Genomic DNA, 15,231 nt, shown 5'->3' on the forward strand with positions numbered 1-15,231 from the left:
TTGAGGTGCCGATACCAGACGTCGATCAGTGCGAGACGCGAGCAGTCGGATCGCTGTGTTAACCGGAGACCACCGCTCGTATGTAGCTTTATATTTCCATATGCAATGCAATATGTCTGAAGAGGCCCTCCCAGAATGTCCTTGTGTTCCAACTCATCAACTAAGGTGTCTCATCTATGGTCATTTTGACTCTTCCATCTAGCAATTCGACGGTGACCCTACGAGATTCTAGTCAGTTCCGAGCCCGAAACAAAAGGAATCAAGTGTACTCACTTTGTGAGATCCGTCACAATCCAAGTAGCGCCTAATCCCTGCAGTTGATCACGGGTGTGAGAAGTACATGTGGCAATGACTTTTGCACCGCTGGCCACACCTGATTTCACGCCTGAAGGAGCATCCTCGAACACGACACCTACGGGACATTCAACACCCCACCCGACATCAGTCAAATCTCGCGAACGCTCAAAGCTCTCTACAACCTGGATCTCTGGCTGCACAGTCCTGACTTCGACATGAGGTTGACTTCGACTTACAATCCTTCACATCTGCGTCGAGAGCTTTCGCCCCGACAAGATACGGTTCCGGATGAGGTTTACCATGTGTGACGTCGTCTCCTGTGATGAGCTTGGGAGGCGCTGGGATCTTGGCGGTGGGGAGGGCTGCGGAGGCGTAGACATTGGTGGCGGAGGTGATGATTGCCCAAAGCGGGATCGGGGAGGTGTTGAGCTATGGATGAGGGAGCGAAAGGTTTAAAGGTGAAAGGTGGGAAGAGGGTGAGCGGATGAGCCGTTTTTCACGATCGGCCAATGTCGCCTATCAAGGGTAGATTGTGACGGATCCGGCATACCTTGTTGAGCATGTCTACTACTCCTGGAAGAGAGACCAGACCATCTTTGCCAGCTGCTTGTAATTCCTTCGCTTCCTGGACGATCATCCCTTCGAACTCTTCCGTGGCGTCCTAAAGGTAGCAGCACGCAATGTCAGTCAGGCCCACGATCACACGCACTTCTGCGCAGACTTCGGTCATTGCGCGAATCGGGAGGTCACGCTTCCATCGGCTACCCTCCCACTCATAATCGCAATCGCAATCGCAGAAGATCCACTGCTACCCCCTGAATAACCTCCCCGTCCTTCCCCAGACAGCTCTTCGGACCCAGATTCCCCAGACAGCTCTTCTGACCCAGGACAGGAAGACACGGATCTGCGCTGACCCACTCACTCTGAGCTCAGTCGGATCCGTGATCCCACACCATTTCCTAAGGTTATCAACCGTCCGGACCCCATGTGATGTCCTCAATACCTGATGCAGGTCTAGATCATATTTCGACCCATAATATCGCCATGTCGCCTCTACTGCGGGTGTGGAATCTAGTATGAATGATACGAGATCAGTCCCATGTGTGTGTGTGTGTGTGCTGATAAGAGAGTATACAGCCTGGGTTCGACCTGTGATGCCGACTCGAGAAGAGGGGCACCATTGAGGAGGTCGGAGACCGATGTTTGAGACTCAGAGTCGACATGGTGAATGAGTCGAAACAGGAGGACAGCTATGGCTCACCCAACAACGTCCCGTCCATATCGAAGAGCAGAGCCCTCACTTCGATTTCGGTAGGTCCAGGCATCTTGGTTTCGTTTCGTTGGTTAGTGTATCGATGAGTTTGGAGGTAGAACTAGAAAAAGCAAAGTGAGGAAAAAAGACGATGATAAATGTTTGTTGTGACGAGAACATGTCTCCCGGCTAAACGGTTGATCTGACTCTCATAAGCTATAAATACGTTGACGAGGCTATACTGTTAAACTTCCATCGCATCGATTGGGCATCGCATCACATCGCCTCTCTCATCTGAGTCGCTGACATACGAAAGAGTACACTGCCTGTCGCTGAGAATACCTTTGTGGTCGGAAGCCAAGGAGACCGCTGACACCTCCTCAACTCTTCTGTAGAATGGGCGCAATACAGGTTATTTCCCCCGCCCTCCGGGTCATGAATTATTTGCATGTCTAATTCGTACCCCTACTGTATATGATGCACGTCCCAATCTCGTACTCCCAGAGTACAATCAAAGCGATCATGACGTATCTTAGTCTCTCTATGCTGTTGGTATATAAGAAAATCAAAAAGGAGAAGAAGCCATTCTTGCTAAAAGAATCACTGACACCGCGGTCCACCGTATCTTGCGTTGTTCGTTTGTGGCTTGTCGATTACTTGACGGGTCGACCGGCGATGCTACGACCTCGACTCAGCCCATACGTCTTCCACATTGCACGAGATCACTTACAAAGCCTTGACGTAGTCGGCAAAGCTGACCATACAGATGGTCTGCCATGCGCCTGTGGACGTGATTAGTCAGCAGGGCCCACGCAGTCAGATTCACCGCACTCACCCAAACCGATACGAGGAGCAACACCACGGTAGAGGCCCTTGATACCGTTGGTCTTGTAGATGTAGGACAAAGTGTTGAGGACGGTCTTCTTAGCGGGTCGTGTTGGATCCTGAGACTTGATAGCGGACTGCATCTCGACTCGAACAACCTCGATAGGCTGGTTCCAAGTCGCCAAAGCACCACCGATGGTCGAAGCGAGGATCTTGTCCATAGCGCCGAGCTTGTCGCCCTCCTTGATTCCTTTTGCCTTTCTCAAGGATGACTCGGCAAGTCGAGCGAAACCGAATCGACTTCCCCAGTTCGTAGCCTGACGAAGGGCGACGGCGTTGACCCCCTTGTTGATACCGGCGAGACCTTCGCGCTTGTAGATGTCGGCGAAGACTTTGAATGTGGATTCGGGAGCGGCACCAGTCTCCATCTGCTTGTGTCGGGTGATCTCGACAGTCTTCATACATGTGCAGAAACCTGCGGAGGACATGGCAGCCGGGATTGTTTGTCAAGGAGAGGAAGGGGTGAATTGCAACGGAGAGAAACGTGCACTTGTCAGCCAACGACCACCTAGCACACTCGCTCACTCACCCATGGTAGCATACGCTTGTGCAACACCACCACCGATACCACCCAACATGCCCGCAGTGGCCGTTGAGACGCCAAAGCTCTTGGTCATGTACTTCTCAATTTCGGCCGAGGTGAAGATGAGGACAGCGCCCTTGGTGGAAGCTTCGATCCACGCCTAGAGTTGGGAAAGGGTGATCAGTTTAGGCGATAGTCCGAGTGATCACGGCAGGTTCCCAAACAGGATATGTGATCAGCGGCAGAAGAACACATAGCCAAAGAGGCAATGATGCAGGGAGAATGATGAGGTAACGGGAAGAAAGAGCAGGAGCAGGAGAGCAGGGGAACAAGGCAAGTGGGGCAGAAGATAACATATAGGCGGGGAAGCGGGCTGGTAGGGACGTGTACAAACCGAGTCAATCCATTCCACTCACCCAAGGTATCAAACCCTGATAGAAACCTTTAACCCCACCCCTCGCCCAGACATTATTGAAAGCCTGACCCATCGTTTGTTTTCTGTTGGCTGCCATTTGAGTCTTGAGCACTTCGAGGGGTTGACCGAGAGTCGTCACTTCGAACATGTTCATTGTGGCGCCTGTGGAAGTGAGAGGGTATGGATGTTAGTGAGACTATGTAGGACTATGACAAGCTTTGAGATGAAGAGGCAGGAGTCGCTCGAGCCTCGTCCTCAACTTCGGATGAGGGGTGCGCGAAAGTGTCACACGCTCTGGTCATGATTATGGTAGACGAGGGAGAGGTTTGGGCTTTCGAACCGAGCTGGATCTGACTAGCACATAGATGAGGAGCCTTCAAGGCTTGTCTCTGCGTCTCGAGGTGATAGCTCCAATGCTGACGTCTCACACCTAGCCCGACCATTTGAGGGCAGTGGGGACCAAGGCTCAGTCCGAACTTACCAACAGCGATGTTGGACCATGAGAAACCCTTTTCCATAGGAGCCATGGCGGATGAAGATCTGTCAAAGATGGCCTGGTATGCGAAAGGAGCAGCTGTGGATGATCAGGAAGCTTGACGAACGATGTTGAGAAGAGAGCAGCTATGAATAAACCAAACCCCCGTCTCGACTGACTGTGCAGTTATTATTATTGGATTATTGGGGGAAACGAAACCCTCTCACTCGTCACGCGTAGGAAATCAGTTCCTGATGGGTCCCCACCGCTCTGTCAGCCAAGTCACTGTGATCCATATCAGAATTGATCCCGTCTCCAACCACCAGAAAATATGCCCCAGTCACCTTGTATACATGACATTTTGTGAGTATGAAGTCGTATTGATGCACTTTTGAGCACCGATGAAGCGATGAGTGATTAGATAGTCATCGAGCAGTATGATTACAGCGGTTTGTCAAGCGTGTTCAATGTTGGTACAGCCCAGCTGCTCGCCCTCCATACTGTTCTGCTTATCATCGCACTTTGGGCTGCGCGCACAGGCAACACTTCACATTACACACCACATGGTCCCGATGAGCCTGACTCGACATGTAGCACTGACGGACCCCGTGACCACCACAGGCCGACAGATCAGAGTCATATCGTGCATCTCCCACGAGACGATAAAAGTGTACAAGTCCCATCCCGGACCCTCCACCTCCATCAATCTCCCACTCGTCCCCAAACCCCAGTCTGATCACTCTACTTGGTAGACTTCTCAGCGGCCTCCTTCTCGGCGGCCCTCTTCTTCCTCTGACCCTCGTTCCTCTGGTCGGCACGAGCTTGTCGGAGGGTGGTGAAGGCGGAGAACTCCTTCTCCTCGTCGGTGATGGCTCGAGGAGCCTCGGCGGTGTAAGGAGCGGGGAGGGGGAGAGAGTCACGGGTGATGTGGGCAGTGAGGTCATCGCCCTGTTCACGACGATTCGAGTAATTAGCATCAGCCACCGAATTATTGCGCCGAAAAGACCTTCTAGGTTACAGAAAAACTTCCACTCACAGTAGCGTCACCAGACTTGGGCTTGCCCTGCTTCCTGGGGAAGACGACCAACCTGGACTTGTACTCCTTGAGCCTGTCGACGTTCAAAGTCTGGCCCTCCTCGGACTTGGATCGTCGTCGGTGGTCAACGGAGATACCGAGACCCTTGGCCTCCTTCTTCCTGATACCGGCGAGCTTGAGCTCGGAGAGAGTGAACCCTCGGCCCTCTACAATGAAGGAATAAGGACGATCAGCGACGATGCTTCATCCCTCCTGGTAAAGAATGACTCACCCCTGATTCGGATGTTGTATCGCTGGGTGGGGCATCGGACGGCAGGTCGAAGTCGCTGAAGGGGCTGAGCACCGGTAGCGAGAGCCTTCTTGGATCGCGCGACTCGTCGGGACTTCTTCTGGCCGGGCTGGTCGAACTGTCGGACATGAAGATTATCAGCATCGGTCCTAGGTCCCTCCTGTCCACACCGGTTCCTCCATCTCTTCTTCTCCAAACCCTCCAAATCCAATCCGTGTTTTCATCGACCGACGCTCGACCTGCTTCTTCTGCTGCAAGCTCCTCCCAGCCGATCCATCAGACAGAATGAACACTAACCCAGGTCTTCACCCGCCTCTGCCAGTCCTTGTGGAAGTGGTTCTTGGGCAATTGGTTGTTGTGCTTGACCATTTTGAATACTGTGGTTGTCGATGAATCGCAGCGGAGGAAGAGCGCGAACAAAAGAGGAAGGGGAGACTGTATGTCAGCAGGACGACCTGATGAGGAGAAGAGGATGATGTGACATACCGGGTCACAGCAATGACTCTTGATGGATGAAGAAGGAGGAGAAGGGGTAGAAGTGATTTTCACCCAAAAAGACCAAGTGGAACGTTTTCGCCAATGCAGTGGTGTGAGCAGGGGAGAGAGTTAGTCGGGAGAGAGAGCGTACAGTGCCAGCCTACGTACGGTGATGAATTTGGTTGTGGTCAAAACACCGAGAAACTCCGGATGAATGTGGCGACCTTCCTCGTACATCCTCGAAAGTATTTCTACCCCCCACTTAGGAGACGATCTTTCTCTCTCGGTGAGGAGCGGACGGCTCTCTCGTCTATCCACAAACAACAATCTTTCGCTCTTTGATTCTCTCCTCTCTCTTCTTCTTTCTTCAAAATTTAAACGCAAAACCACTTCTACACAAAAGCACCTTTCCTTCCCCCCGTGGATCCTCCCTCTAATCAGGGAGTTTTGTATCCCCCTTATTTTCAATGGAGTCAAAGGCCGTCATTATCGTAGAACAGAACAACGCAAACGGGAATTGGGTGGACCGCTCTCTTGTGTATAGAGGTAGGGAGGGGTCCAATACTTGTTTGACATCTTTTTCGTATGATACAGGAACGAGTATATGCAAGTGTTGATTGCAGATTCTGGGATGCGGTACTGCGTGTGCAGTGGTCTGGTTGAGCTGGTCGAACACGATATGCAGGAGGAGGAGTGACACGAATTATGACCACAGACAACATTCTTGTGTTTGGCGAGGGGACCTTCCAGTGATTCTCGCTGCGCGAACTGCAGACGTATCCTATGATGATCGTCCAACCGCTGGAGAGCACGAGTCTCTTGAGTCCGAGCAGGACCCAGGGCAACCAGACGTCATTTACATATCGCGCCTATTGCGAATGGCAGAGCTGTCTGGCAATCAGACACCGTACAACGTTGCGCATCCTGGTTCTCCATACGGCTTGATGCATAACGTGTGACTAACTTACAACGAATCTGATAATGAGGTTTCCTTCGTGCGAAGAAGATCAACGCTAATCTAAGACCCCGCGACCGGTGTCCTCCCTCCCTCATGGCGATCCCCACTCGTACACACATCGCCAACAACGTCCACATCCCTCTCCATCTTTACCGCCTCGCGTACAACGTTCCTTCCTCATACGTAGCTTGCGATTGGCGAATTGGTCAGTATCCCCATCATACTCTTGATCTTGTTCGATTGGCATCTTTGGACTCTTGCTTTGCCTGTCCGTCGTAGACTCTCCCGTATTTCTCGAGTGGTTGCCCTTTTGTGGTGGTCCACGACTTGCGTGTTGGTGTGGTAAGCAGACATCGATGTCAAGCGGCCTGGAGGACTAGGTCTCGGAATGTCAGCACAGACAGGAGTACACTCACGATGGGTAGCTCGATACGCACCGTGCTACGTCCCTTGTCCTTCTGAGATACGCCAGGCGGTTTCTCGTCAGCCTTCAAATTCGTCGAACGTCACCATCGTAGATCTATCGCATTCTTCGAAGGGACGCTGACTCACGTGTTGCTCCGCCTCACTGGCACTCTTCACTGCGCGTTTCTCAACATGTTCTTCCTTTACTTGTCTCATCCGTCTCGTTGATTCGTTCCTCTTCCGTCCACGGGACTTCCTAGTCGAAGACACTTGACTATGGCCCTTGTGACCTCCGAAAACTCGTTGATGCTTGAGGACTACATCGCTCTGGTTTCTCTTTCTCTTCTTGTTCTTGGTATCATAGGACGGATCGCCCTCAACGTCATCCGATTCCGAAGGTGACTTCCAGTTGTCGGTGGTCGTTTCGTCGTCGGTGCTGCTGCCAGATAGAGGAGTGAGGTCAGAGCTGGAAACTTCAGGTTCTTTCACGACGATCTCATTCCTGAGATCCGGCGCATCTTCATGAGAATGAGAATGCGTCTCTTCTGGAGGGGAAGTGGGAGGTTGAAACACATGAGAGTTTAGGAAGTCGAGATAGTAAGCGTCGAGATCGACTGGGCTTTCTTGAGATACCGTATGATCAGATGGTATTGCAGGATTTTTGAATAGAGGGGTAGTCCCTACTTGATCGCTCACACGACCCGCATCTTGTGGGTGTAGATATACTTTAGATGTCAGACCGATGGGTGAGTAGATGTCGGTTTGAGGAGGAACGCTGAAATCAGTCGGGAAAAGCATTTCTAGTAATTGGTAAGCGTTTTGTTGACGAGTATCATACAGCTCTGGATTTTGAGTTATGGGAAGACGAGGTGGCATCGTCTCTTGAGTAATGTCAGGAAGCCTCCTCATTTCATCTTTATCGACTTGATGTCTTGCTGAGCTATTGAGATCATTCGACGACTCCTCAGCGTAAGGAAGATCCGAGTTGTCGCTCACATGTACAGCGTGCTCGCCCAGCGTAGATTCAAGGTTGATGAGCCAGTAAGCATAGTCGGCGATAATCCGGTCTATCTCGGGGTCTCCTGGAGTGCACTCCTGCGTCTCCAGGTAAGTGAGGAAAGAAGGGTCGTATAGAAATGCTTCGCGTGTAGCAGATCGTTCAGTCTCGTTGAGGGTCTCTCCCTGATTATTAGTACACCGGGTAAATGGTCAGTACTTGGGCACGATCGGTCCCGAATGATAGACACGGAGTCATGCAGGACAGAGATCAGAGGAAGGGTAAGAGTCCGCTTACGCTCACATTGCCTAGCTTTAGCATGAGCTCGCCAGCAGGACTGGATGAGCGGAAATCATCGGACAAGGAAACGTTGGGATCGACGACGTGAGCCTCATACGCATTCTCCATCGACATTGTGACGCTTTGTCCTTGGTGTCAATCCCATGCGATAGTGAAGAAATGAATGGGCGGATCCAAACAATAGCGATAATATGCGTAGAGAAGAGAGAAACAATCAAGTTGCTCGTAGACATGACTAGTGGAGGTCCTCCAATAAGAAGTTAGGCGCGCGTCTGTCCAAGGCACGGCAGATCCTTTTGATCCCGTGTATCACGACGCCGTGCTGCTCAGAGACGCGTTCGGGCAAAGACGATGCGGGCGACTTTTGTCTCTCTCCATAGATACATCCTTCCGCGTCTGTCATCCTCTATCTCATATCCAGCCATCCTCCACGGCTGCGTTCAGAGAGCAGGACTCGATCCCTCATCACCTTGCATACGAACAAATCGCATCGTCACCCATCACACATCTACATAGGACAAGCACATCACGTTCTCTACCGTTTTAACCTTTGTCAGGTGAGTGTTTTGTTTGTTTTGTTCATCAAAGGAGAGAGGCGTACGAGAAGGCTTGTGGATCACTTTCCCGCATGGCAAACCAGAGAACTGACGTCTGGCTTTCTTGTGCTCCCTCATCTCTTGACACATACATACCGAAATTCTGTATCAAAACCACTCTTTGGACACCTCGCGCCACTCTCTCCTCACCGACCACGTCAACACCTCGCCACAATCATCGACCGTCGCTCGGACGTATCGTCTTCCTTTCCATTTCTCCGTGAGTGTTTCATCGTGTCCTCGGGTCCTTTCAACGTTTCACTGACGCTCGATTCGACCTCGACAACCGTTCTTTTAGTCTTGATCATCTATTATAATCATCCACAGGTGCAGGTCCGATTGTATTTCGGCTGGTCACCTCTTTGTCAACGACACATCGAAACACACCCAGACACTCATCGCTACCCATTCATAATTACAGTAACAATGGCATCTTCTACCCTCCGTCCCCATCGATCTCCCTCACCGTCTCCTGCTCCGTCTCCCACCATCAACCCTTCCAACCCCGCCAAACTCACCCGTCAATCACTCGGTCCTCCCACCAACGCTGGATCGACCAACGCCAAAGGTTTTACCGGTCTCGGCATCTCTTCCCCTACCGCCGTCTCTCATCCTCGACATGTCAGCTCCAGCGTCGCGTTGGGAATGGGCGGGAGGGAGAGTTTAAGTCCTCGACCAAGCTTAGGTCCCACTGCGGCCAGAGCAGTATCTGGTGGCAACATGGCTGGTCCAAGACCAAGCAGCGAGTTCCTCCCGGGCCGAGAGGCAAAGACCCCAGAAGGTGTGTCGCGTCTACTAGTCGGCGTTGGGTTGTGCTGATCAGCGTAGCCGAGCAAATCGATCAATGGTTCAAGCATCTTGCCAGCTGGGAAGCCACTCTCGAGGAGATGGCAGCAGCAAGTACCGATCAGAACTTTACCGAGGAGCTCGGTGCGATCGAGCAGTGTGAGTGTTATATTATGCCGCGATTATAGCAGTTGACGTGATATGTAGGGTTCCGAGTTCTTTCGGAGGCCGAACGTACTGCTGCATTGTATTCGCTCCTTCAACATTCTACCCCTGTGCAGATCCGTTTCTTCCTCAGCGTTCTCCACCATATGGCCCAATCCGATCCTATGACCGCTCTCCTCTCTCCCAACCCACCAAATGCTGCCGGAATCCAGGCACAGATGATGGAATCCAAGCTCGCCGGTATGAACCTCAAATCCCCATCTGCTGGTGGTGGGAGTGGTTTCCCCGGGTCACCCACCGTCGGCCAATTTCTCGCCCCCGATGATGCTGCAGCGCAGAAGAACAAGGCGAGGCAGAACCGAATTTCCGCTCCTGGTACCCTCCAACCCATTGACAGGTGGCAAGGTCAACTTGACCAAGTCATCGAACGAGGATCGTCTCCCGGCTTCGATAGCGACTCGACCCGAAGCAGGTCTCCCGGTCCCGATATCAGACCCAAGAGTACCGATTTCTCCGGCAAAGCAGGTCAAAGCCAATCAGATCGTTCATCTGGTTTCCAGCGTTCTCATCGACTTTCAGGCGGTGTTGGCCTCGGGATCGGACATCCTAGCGACACTGCATCTCCGGTCGCAAGCCCCTTCCTCAACAACGGTAGTTGGGCTAGTATGGTCAATACCCCGCTGGTTTCCGGTTTCTCTGACCCGAAGATCGACAGCATCACTCAAGCACTGAATATGGCGAACCTTGGAGTGAATAACCCCAATCGTATACCGCTTGACGATGCCCGCAAGTACCGTCGTCCCACCGGTCAAGGAACCACGTCAAGAAATGTATCGGGTCAGTACAATGATGACGGCGACATGGTCAACCCGCGTTCGATGCAGCCAGGCAATGCGACATCACCGCTCCTCGGTGGACAGTTCGGTCGATCGCCCGTGATTGACCAATTCGGTCTTGGCAGTCTCGGAATCGGCGCTGATCCCAATGCGCTCGCTGGTCTCGGCATGAACCTCGCTAACTACGGTGTCCCTGGTATTAATGCTGCTCAGATGATCGCTATGCAGCAGCTGCAAACCGCTGCGTCTTTCGCTCAGAGTGGTTACGGCGGTACAGGAAGTCCTAATTTGGGCGGTGGTCTCAATGCATCCCATCCCAACCGAGGTGGCAATGGTAGGAATCAGGGTCCCGCTGGCAGGAGATCTCCGATGTTGGGCAAGTCGCATTCGCCAACTCCTGGACAGAACGGTGGCGGAGGCGGTGGAGCTGGAGGCGGCGCAGGTGTGGCTGGACCAGACGATGTGGACATGAAGATCTTGGAGGATGTGTCGAGTTGGTTGAGAGTCTTACGATTGCATGTGAGTGTGGTTCCGTTGACAATGGGGCGAGTTGCGATGTTGACGTTTTAACCCAGAAATACACGACCAACTTTGAAAAGTCGAACTGGAGAGAGATGGTGGCTATGAACGATCAAGATTTACAGGACAAGGGAATCTCTGCACAGGGTGCGAGAACCAAGGTGAGTTCGCATCACGTTTTCCCAAGGCAATACCTAGCTGACTGGTATGTCGTGCGAATCTAGTTCCTCAAAGTCTTTTACAATGTTCGAACAAAGATGGACATGCCTCATCCAGCGGGTCAGGAGGAATATGCACCGGGTGCATCGGGCAAGGATGGGGAGAAGTGATCGGTAATGATAGTGGATCTGAGTGTTGAGACTGAGGACATGGTACGAGTAATGATTATACGAGATTTATTGCATGTGAATGATTTTTCTGCTTGCGGTCGCAAAGTGTTGTTATTATGAGGTGGCAACATTCGTCGGTTCAAAAACGTAGTCGTTACTGTACGGCAGAAGTGACGCACAGCCGGAGGTAAGGTGTACTGCGATACGAATCGTATCAACGAAATGACCTATTACCTGCAATGGCCGATATTCTCAGATAGAGGGATAATGCATACAGTATGATTCAGTGTGATAAACACGTCTAGATCCCTCCCAGAACCCTCATAGCCACCTCCCTCCCTCTCTTCACCACCTCTTTCTCCCTCTCTCCCCTTCCTTCATCCAGCTCCACGCCCGCCCTATTCTCCTTCGACAGGACATACAGCCAACCACCCGTCAACTCCTGATTACTCAACACCTTCTCAAACAGATCCTGGACAACCTCTTCGTCAAGTTCCTTGGCTGGGTCATATTTTTTGCCGAGGCAGATCAACGGTGAGAGCGTTTGGGTTGAGATGAATAAGTTGGTGAGGAATGAGGATAGGAATTTGAGCAAGTTGCGAGATAAGGATGTGAAGTCGACGGCCTGATCGAAATCGACACAAATAGAAAATGTCAGCTTATGTGCATCGACCTAATTGCCTCTCCGAACGCTCTCACTGAGGCGTCGGTCCTCGACTCACCTTGAAAACAGTCAAGTCCATACTTCCCCTCGCAATGACATACGCGATAGCTTTCGCCACGTTGTCCAACCTCTGTTTCCCCACTTTGTCCCCACCATCTTCCAATTCTCGCATAAAATCCCATAGGGCATATTGTAATGTGAATCGATGATCGTACGAGTTGGCACAGAGATGATTCAGGATCAGGGTGTAATATGCGTTATACGTTTTCTCCTACAAGCAGTTATCAAGTATCGGTCAGCGTCACATCCAGTGCGGAAGGTTGAAAGTATACTCTGCTGTAAAAAGTTGAAACTCACAAGTCCACAACAATGTAATGTGACTCGCACAAACTCCCTCTGTTGTATCTCAGTAAGCTTTAACATGCTCATCCTTTCGCAAGCGTGGACATAATCCTGTAGATCTCATCCTCAGTATCACCGCCCACGTTCTACCCCATGCCTCACTCACCTCGCTCGTCATGAGCACCACAAAGACACCTCTTCGGACATCCGTGTTCATACCTTGCTTCCTCGCCAGATCCAACAATGCCTCTTCGTCATCGATCTCGACTTCGTCGGCTTTTCCTTTCTTCTTGTGCTGTGTGGCAGCCCCTGTTGATTGCTGTTGCGCTTGCGTTTCGCGCTCGACCAGGGGATTACCGGACCATCCTGCTCCGACAAGCCACCATTTGCCCTTCTTATCGGCAGATAGTAGATCGGACAGCGAAACTCGCAGAGGCTCGTATGCAAGTACTGCAGGTGACATCGGCGTCAGTCTCCCAACGAAGGCGATGTGTCGTAAGAATCAACTCACAACGCCGCTTCTTGCCCAAACCTGCGAGGAACTTCTTCATCCTCCCAGCGGCTTCATTACCAGCCTCGGATCCAGCATTAGACTTCAACTTGCCATTCTTCACATTGGTGAGAGTCTCCACCATGAATCGAGCTCGAGCACTGGATCTTGGTCAGCCCCGTACGAGCGTGATGCTATGGCTGCTCACGTCATCGTCTTCTCCTTGCCTTTCGTTTTTTCCTGTACAAGACTGACAATATCTTTTAGACTGGCGGGATCATCCGTTCGCAGCTGTGCACCCGAGCCTGTGCATCATACGGTATCAGCTTCTATACCAGGCACACCAACATCTGATTGTACGACTCACAGCGTAAGATCTTAAGCAATCCCTCCACTTGCCTCTCCCCCATTATCTCCACCTCATCTCCATCGTCCAAGAAACCTCTGATCAAGTCATAGATCAACTTGGATCCAATGACTTGAGCATTGTACAGCTCCGCAACGAGAGTAAGGAGATTGAGCGACTCTTTCGAAGCATCAGGAGTTTCATAGATGGTCGCTTGTATAGGTGTTGGGTCGGTCTGGGGGTCAGATACGAGCTTGTGGTATCGCATGACAAGAGTATGGACAAAATGTGCACCTGATGACCGTCTTAGCACTTCGAGCGTGTGCAGGGTGGAATCAATTACATACCAAACTCCATACCGATCACTCGATGCAGTGCTCCTACCAGGGTGGCATACAGCACGACGAACGAGTCGAGCAGATTTGCCCTGTTAGAAATCATCTGGATGATCAGTGTCGTAAGAGCAGTTGAGACATCTGTAAGTGTCGAATGTCAGCGCAGGCTAGCTCATCGCCAACGTCACGAGCCCACCATTACGACTGTGATCTCTGTACAAATTCTCAAATTCCGCCAGTATCGTCTCGAGATTCGCTTCACTCAGTCTGCACTCAAGTATCAGCTGTACTTCTTATGCGCAAACAAATCACCTACTTGTTAAGCAGTCCTTGCGCCTTTCGCTCCAATCGTATCCGCTCTTCCGTCTTTGCTTTGTTCCCGCGAGCTCGCTCTTCCAGCTGAGCAGCTCGTAAATGAGGAGGGACATATTTGGTTGATGCAATGGCTTCGGCTGTAAGGTTTAGTATAACAGCAGATCGGTCTTCGTCGTTGTTGTTGTCGTCGTTCTTTCCGTCTTGATCAACATTCTCGCGGTCGCGATTTTCCTCGACCATATCTTCGTCGTCATAGCTATGCAGTTCCCCTTCCCCGTCTGATCCATCACTCTCACTATCGTCCTCAGATTCGTCGTCGTCGAGCTTTGATGATTCGTCAGAGACTCTTCAGATAGCCATCTTCAATACACTTACGTCTTGCTCATCACTCAGGTCGCCCTCCATTGATTCATCCTCGGAGTCCAGTATATCCTCATCTTCCTCGCTTTCCTCTTCTCCAGACTTTCCTTTCAAGCCTTCCCCTCCTGGTCCAATAACGTCCGCAAAGTCAAGTAATTCTGTTCAGATCACAGCGTCAGCGACACTGATCCTCCCAGTCAGTCCCTTTACCTTGATCAGACTCACCATCTAGACCATCATCATCCACCTCTTTACCCTTGCCCTTCTCCTTCTTCAACATCCATTCCAACCATTTGATCTCTTGCTCTTCCGTCTCATCCGCAGCTTGTCCAGGTAATCTCAGCTCCGGTAGCTTCTTCTTCTTCTTAGCAGGTCTTTTGGGCGATGATTCCGCTTCTCGCTTGTTGGATATAAGCTTTGACGAGCGAGGTGGGGCTTCGTCTTCTTCCTCTCCAGATCCTTCATCGTCTTCGTGCGCATTGCGATGAGAAGATGATGGGGGTGGTCTCGTCTGATCGCCTCTAGACGAGTGTCCAGGCCCATTCCTACGTTCTTCCTTACGTCTTTCCTTTCGAGTCAATTCCCCTCTCCTTCTTCCTCCTGTGCCTACGTGAGGATGTGAGCACATCACCCAAGAATGAAAGTAGAGGTAGGACTAAGAACGTACCGTATGTTGCATCTACCTGATCAAGCAGAGCAGAAGGCAATTTAGGTCCAGCGTATCCATTCCTCGCCCCTCCTCTTCCTCTGCTCGGTTTCCCTCTACTTCTGACTGGTGGCATCGTCGTCTCAGTCCTTGACGTCTATGAATGTGGTAGATGGCATGCGGTCAGCTTGAC

The 15,231-nt window shown here is 51.4% G+C and overlaps 6 protein-coding genes across 6 annotated transcripts; 1 reads left to right on the forward strand and 5 right to left on the reverse strand.

The window, feature by feature from the left end:
- Positions 1 to 160: 160 nt before the first annotated feature.
- Positions 161 to 1,622, reverse strand: IAR55_001301 (uncharacterized protein; the record flags this gene model as incomplete). The annotated part of the gene is made up of 6 exons (XM_066944428.1): positions 161 to 218; positions 274 to 412; positions 534 to 726; positions 848 to 958; positions 1,220 to 1,368; positions 1,559 to 1,622. 6 exons carry the CDS (start codon positions 1,620 to 1,622, stop codon positions 161 to 163), a joined length of 714 nt encoding a protein of 237 aa, XP_066805629.1.
- Positions 1,623 to 2,275: 653 nt separating this feature from the next.
- On the reverse strand, positions 2,276 to 3,899 carry IAR55_001302 (uncharacterized protein; the record flags this gene model as incomplete). The annotated part of the gene is made up of 5 exons (XM_066944429.1): positions 2,276 to 2,331; positions 2,385 to 2,849; positions 2,964 to 3,117; positions 3,374 to 3,534; positions 3,854 to 3,899. 5 exons carry the CDS (start codon positions 3,897 to 3,899, stop codon positions 2,276 to 2,278), a joined length of 882 nt encoding a protein of 293 aa, XP_066805630.1.
- A 689-nt stretch (positions 3,900 to 4,588) lies between these two features.
- On the reverse strand, positions 4,589 to 5,541 carry IAR55_001303 (60S ribosomal protein eL13; the record flags this gene model as incomplete). Its single annotated transcript, XM_066944430.1, has 4 exons — positions 4,589 to 4,795; positions 4,884 to 5,089; positions 5,155 to 5,290; positions 5,470 to 5,541. 4 exons carry the CDS (start codon positions 5,539 to 5,541, stop codon positions 4,589 to 4,591), a joined length of 621 nt encoding a protein of 206 aa, XP_066805631.1.
- A 1,549-nt stretch (positions 5,542 to 7,090) lies between these two features.
- On the reverse strand, positions 7,091 to 8,423 carry IAR55_001304 (uncharacterized protein; the record flags this gene model as incomplete). The annotated part of the gene is made up of 2 exons (XM_066944431.1): positions 7,091 to 8,194; positions 8,313 to 8,423. The coding sequence occupies 2 exons, from the start codon at positions 8,421 to 8,423 to the stop codon at positions 7,091 to 7,093; spliced, it is 1,215 nt and encodes a 404-aa protein (XP_066805632.1).
- Positions 8,424 to 9,331: 908 nt separating this feature from the next.
- Positions 9,332 to 11,540, forward strand: IAR55_001305 (uncharacterized protein; the record flags this gene model as incomplete). The annotated part of the gene is made up of 5 exons (XM_066944432.1): positions 9,332 to 9,686; positions 9,734 to 9,850; positions 9,899 to 11,211; positions 11,268 to 11,372; positions 11,436 to 11,540. The coding sequence occupies 5 exons, from the start codon at positions 9,332 to 9,334 to the stop codon at positions 11,538 to 11,540; spliced, it is 1,995 nt and encodes a 664-aa protein (XP_066805633.1).
- A 301-nt stretch (positions 11,541 to 11,841) lies between these two features.
- On the reverse strand, positions 11,842 to 15,174 carry IAR55_001306 (uncharacterized protein; the record flags this gene model as incomplete). Its single annotated transcript, XM_066944433.1, has 13 exons — positions 11,842 to 12,165; positions 12,263 to 12,475; positions 12,562 to 12,657; positions 12,713 to 12,996; positions 13,058 to 13,197; positions 13,245 to 13,341; positions 13,404 to 13,676; positions 13,730 to 13,858; positions 13,914 to 13,984; positions 14,034 to 14,356; positions 14,408 to 14,550; positions 14,618 to 14,998; positions 15,060 to 15,174. The coding sequence occupies 13 exons, from the start codon at positions 15,172 to 15,174 to the stop codon at positions 11,842 to 11,844; spliced, it is 2,589 nt and encodes an 862-aa protein (XP_066805634.1).
- Positions 15,175 to 15,231: the final 57 nt, after the last annotated feature.

The sequence above is a fragment of the Kwoniella newhampshirensis genome, chromosome 2 (genome assembly GCF_039105145.1).
Source record: "Kwoniella newhampshirensis strain CBS 13917 chromosome 2, whole genome shotgun sequence".
Lineage (NCBI taxonomy): Eukaryota > Fungi > Basidiomycota > Tremellomycetes > Tremellales > Cryptococcaceae > Kwoniella > Kwoniella newhampshirensis.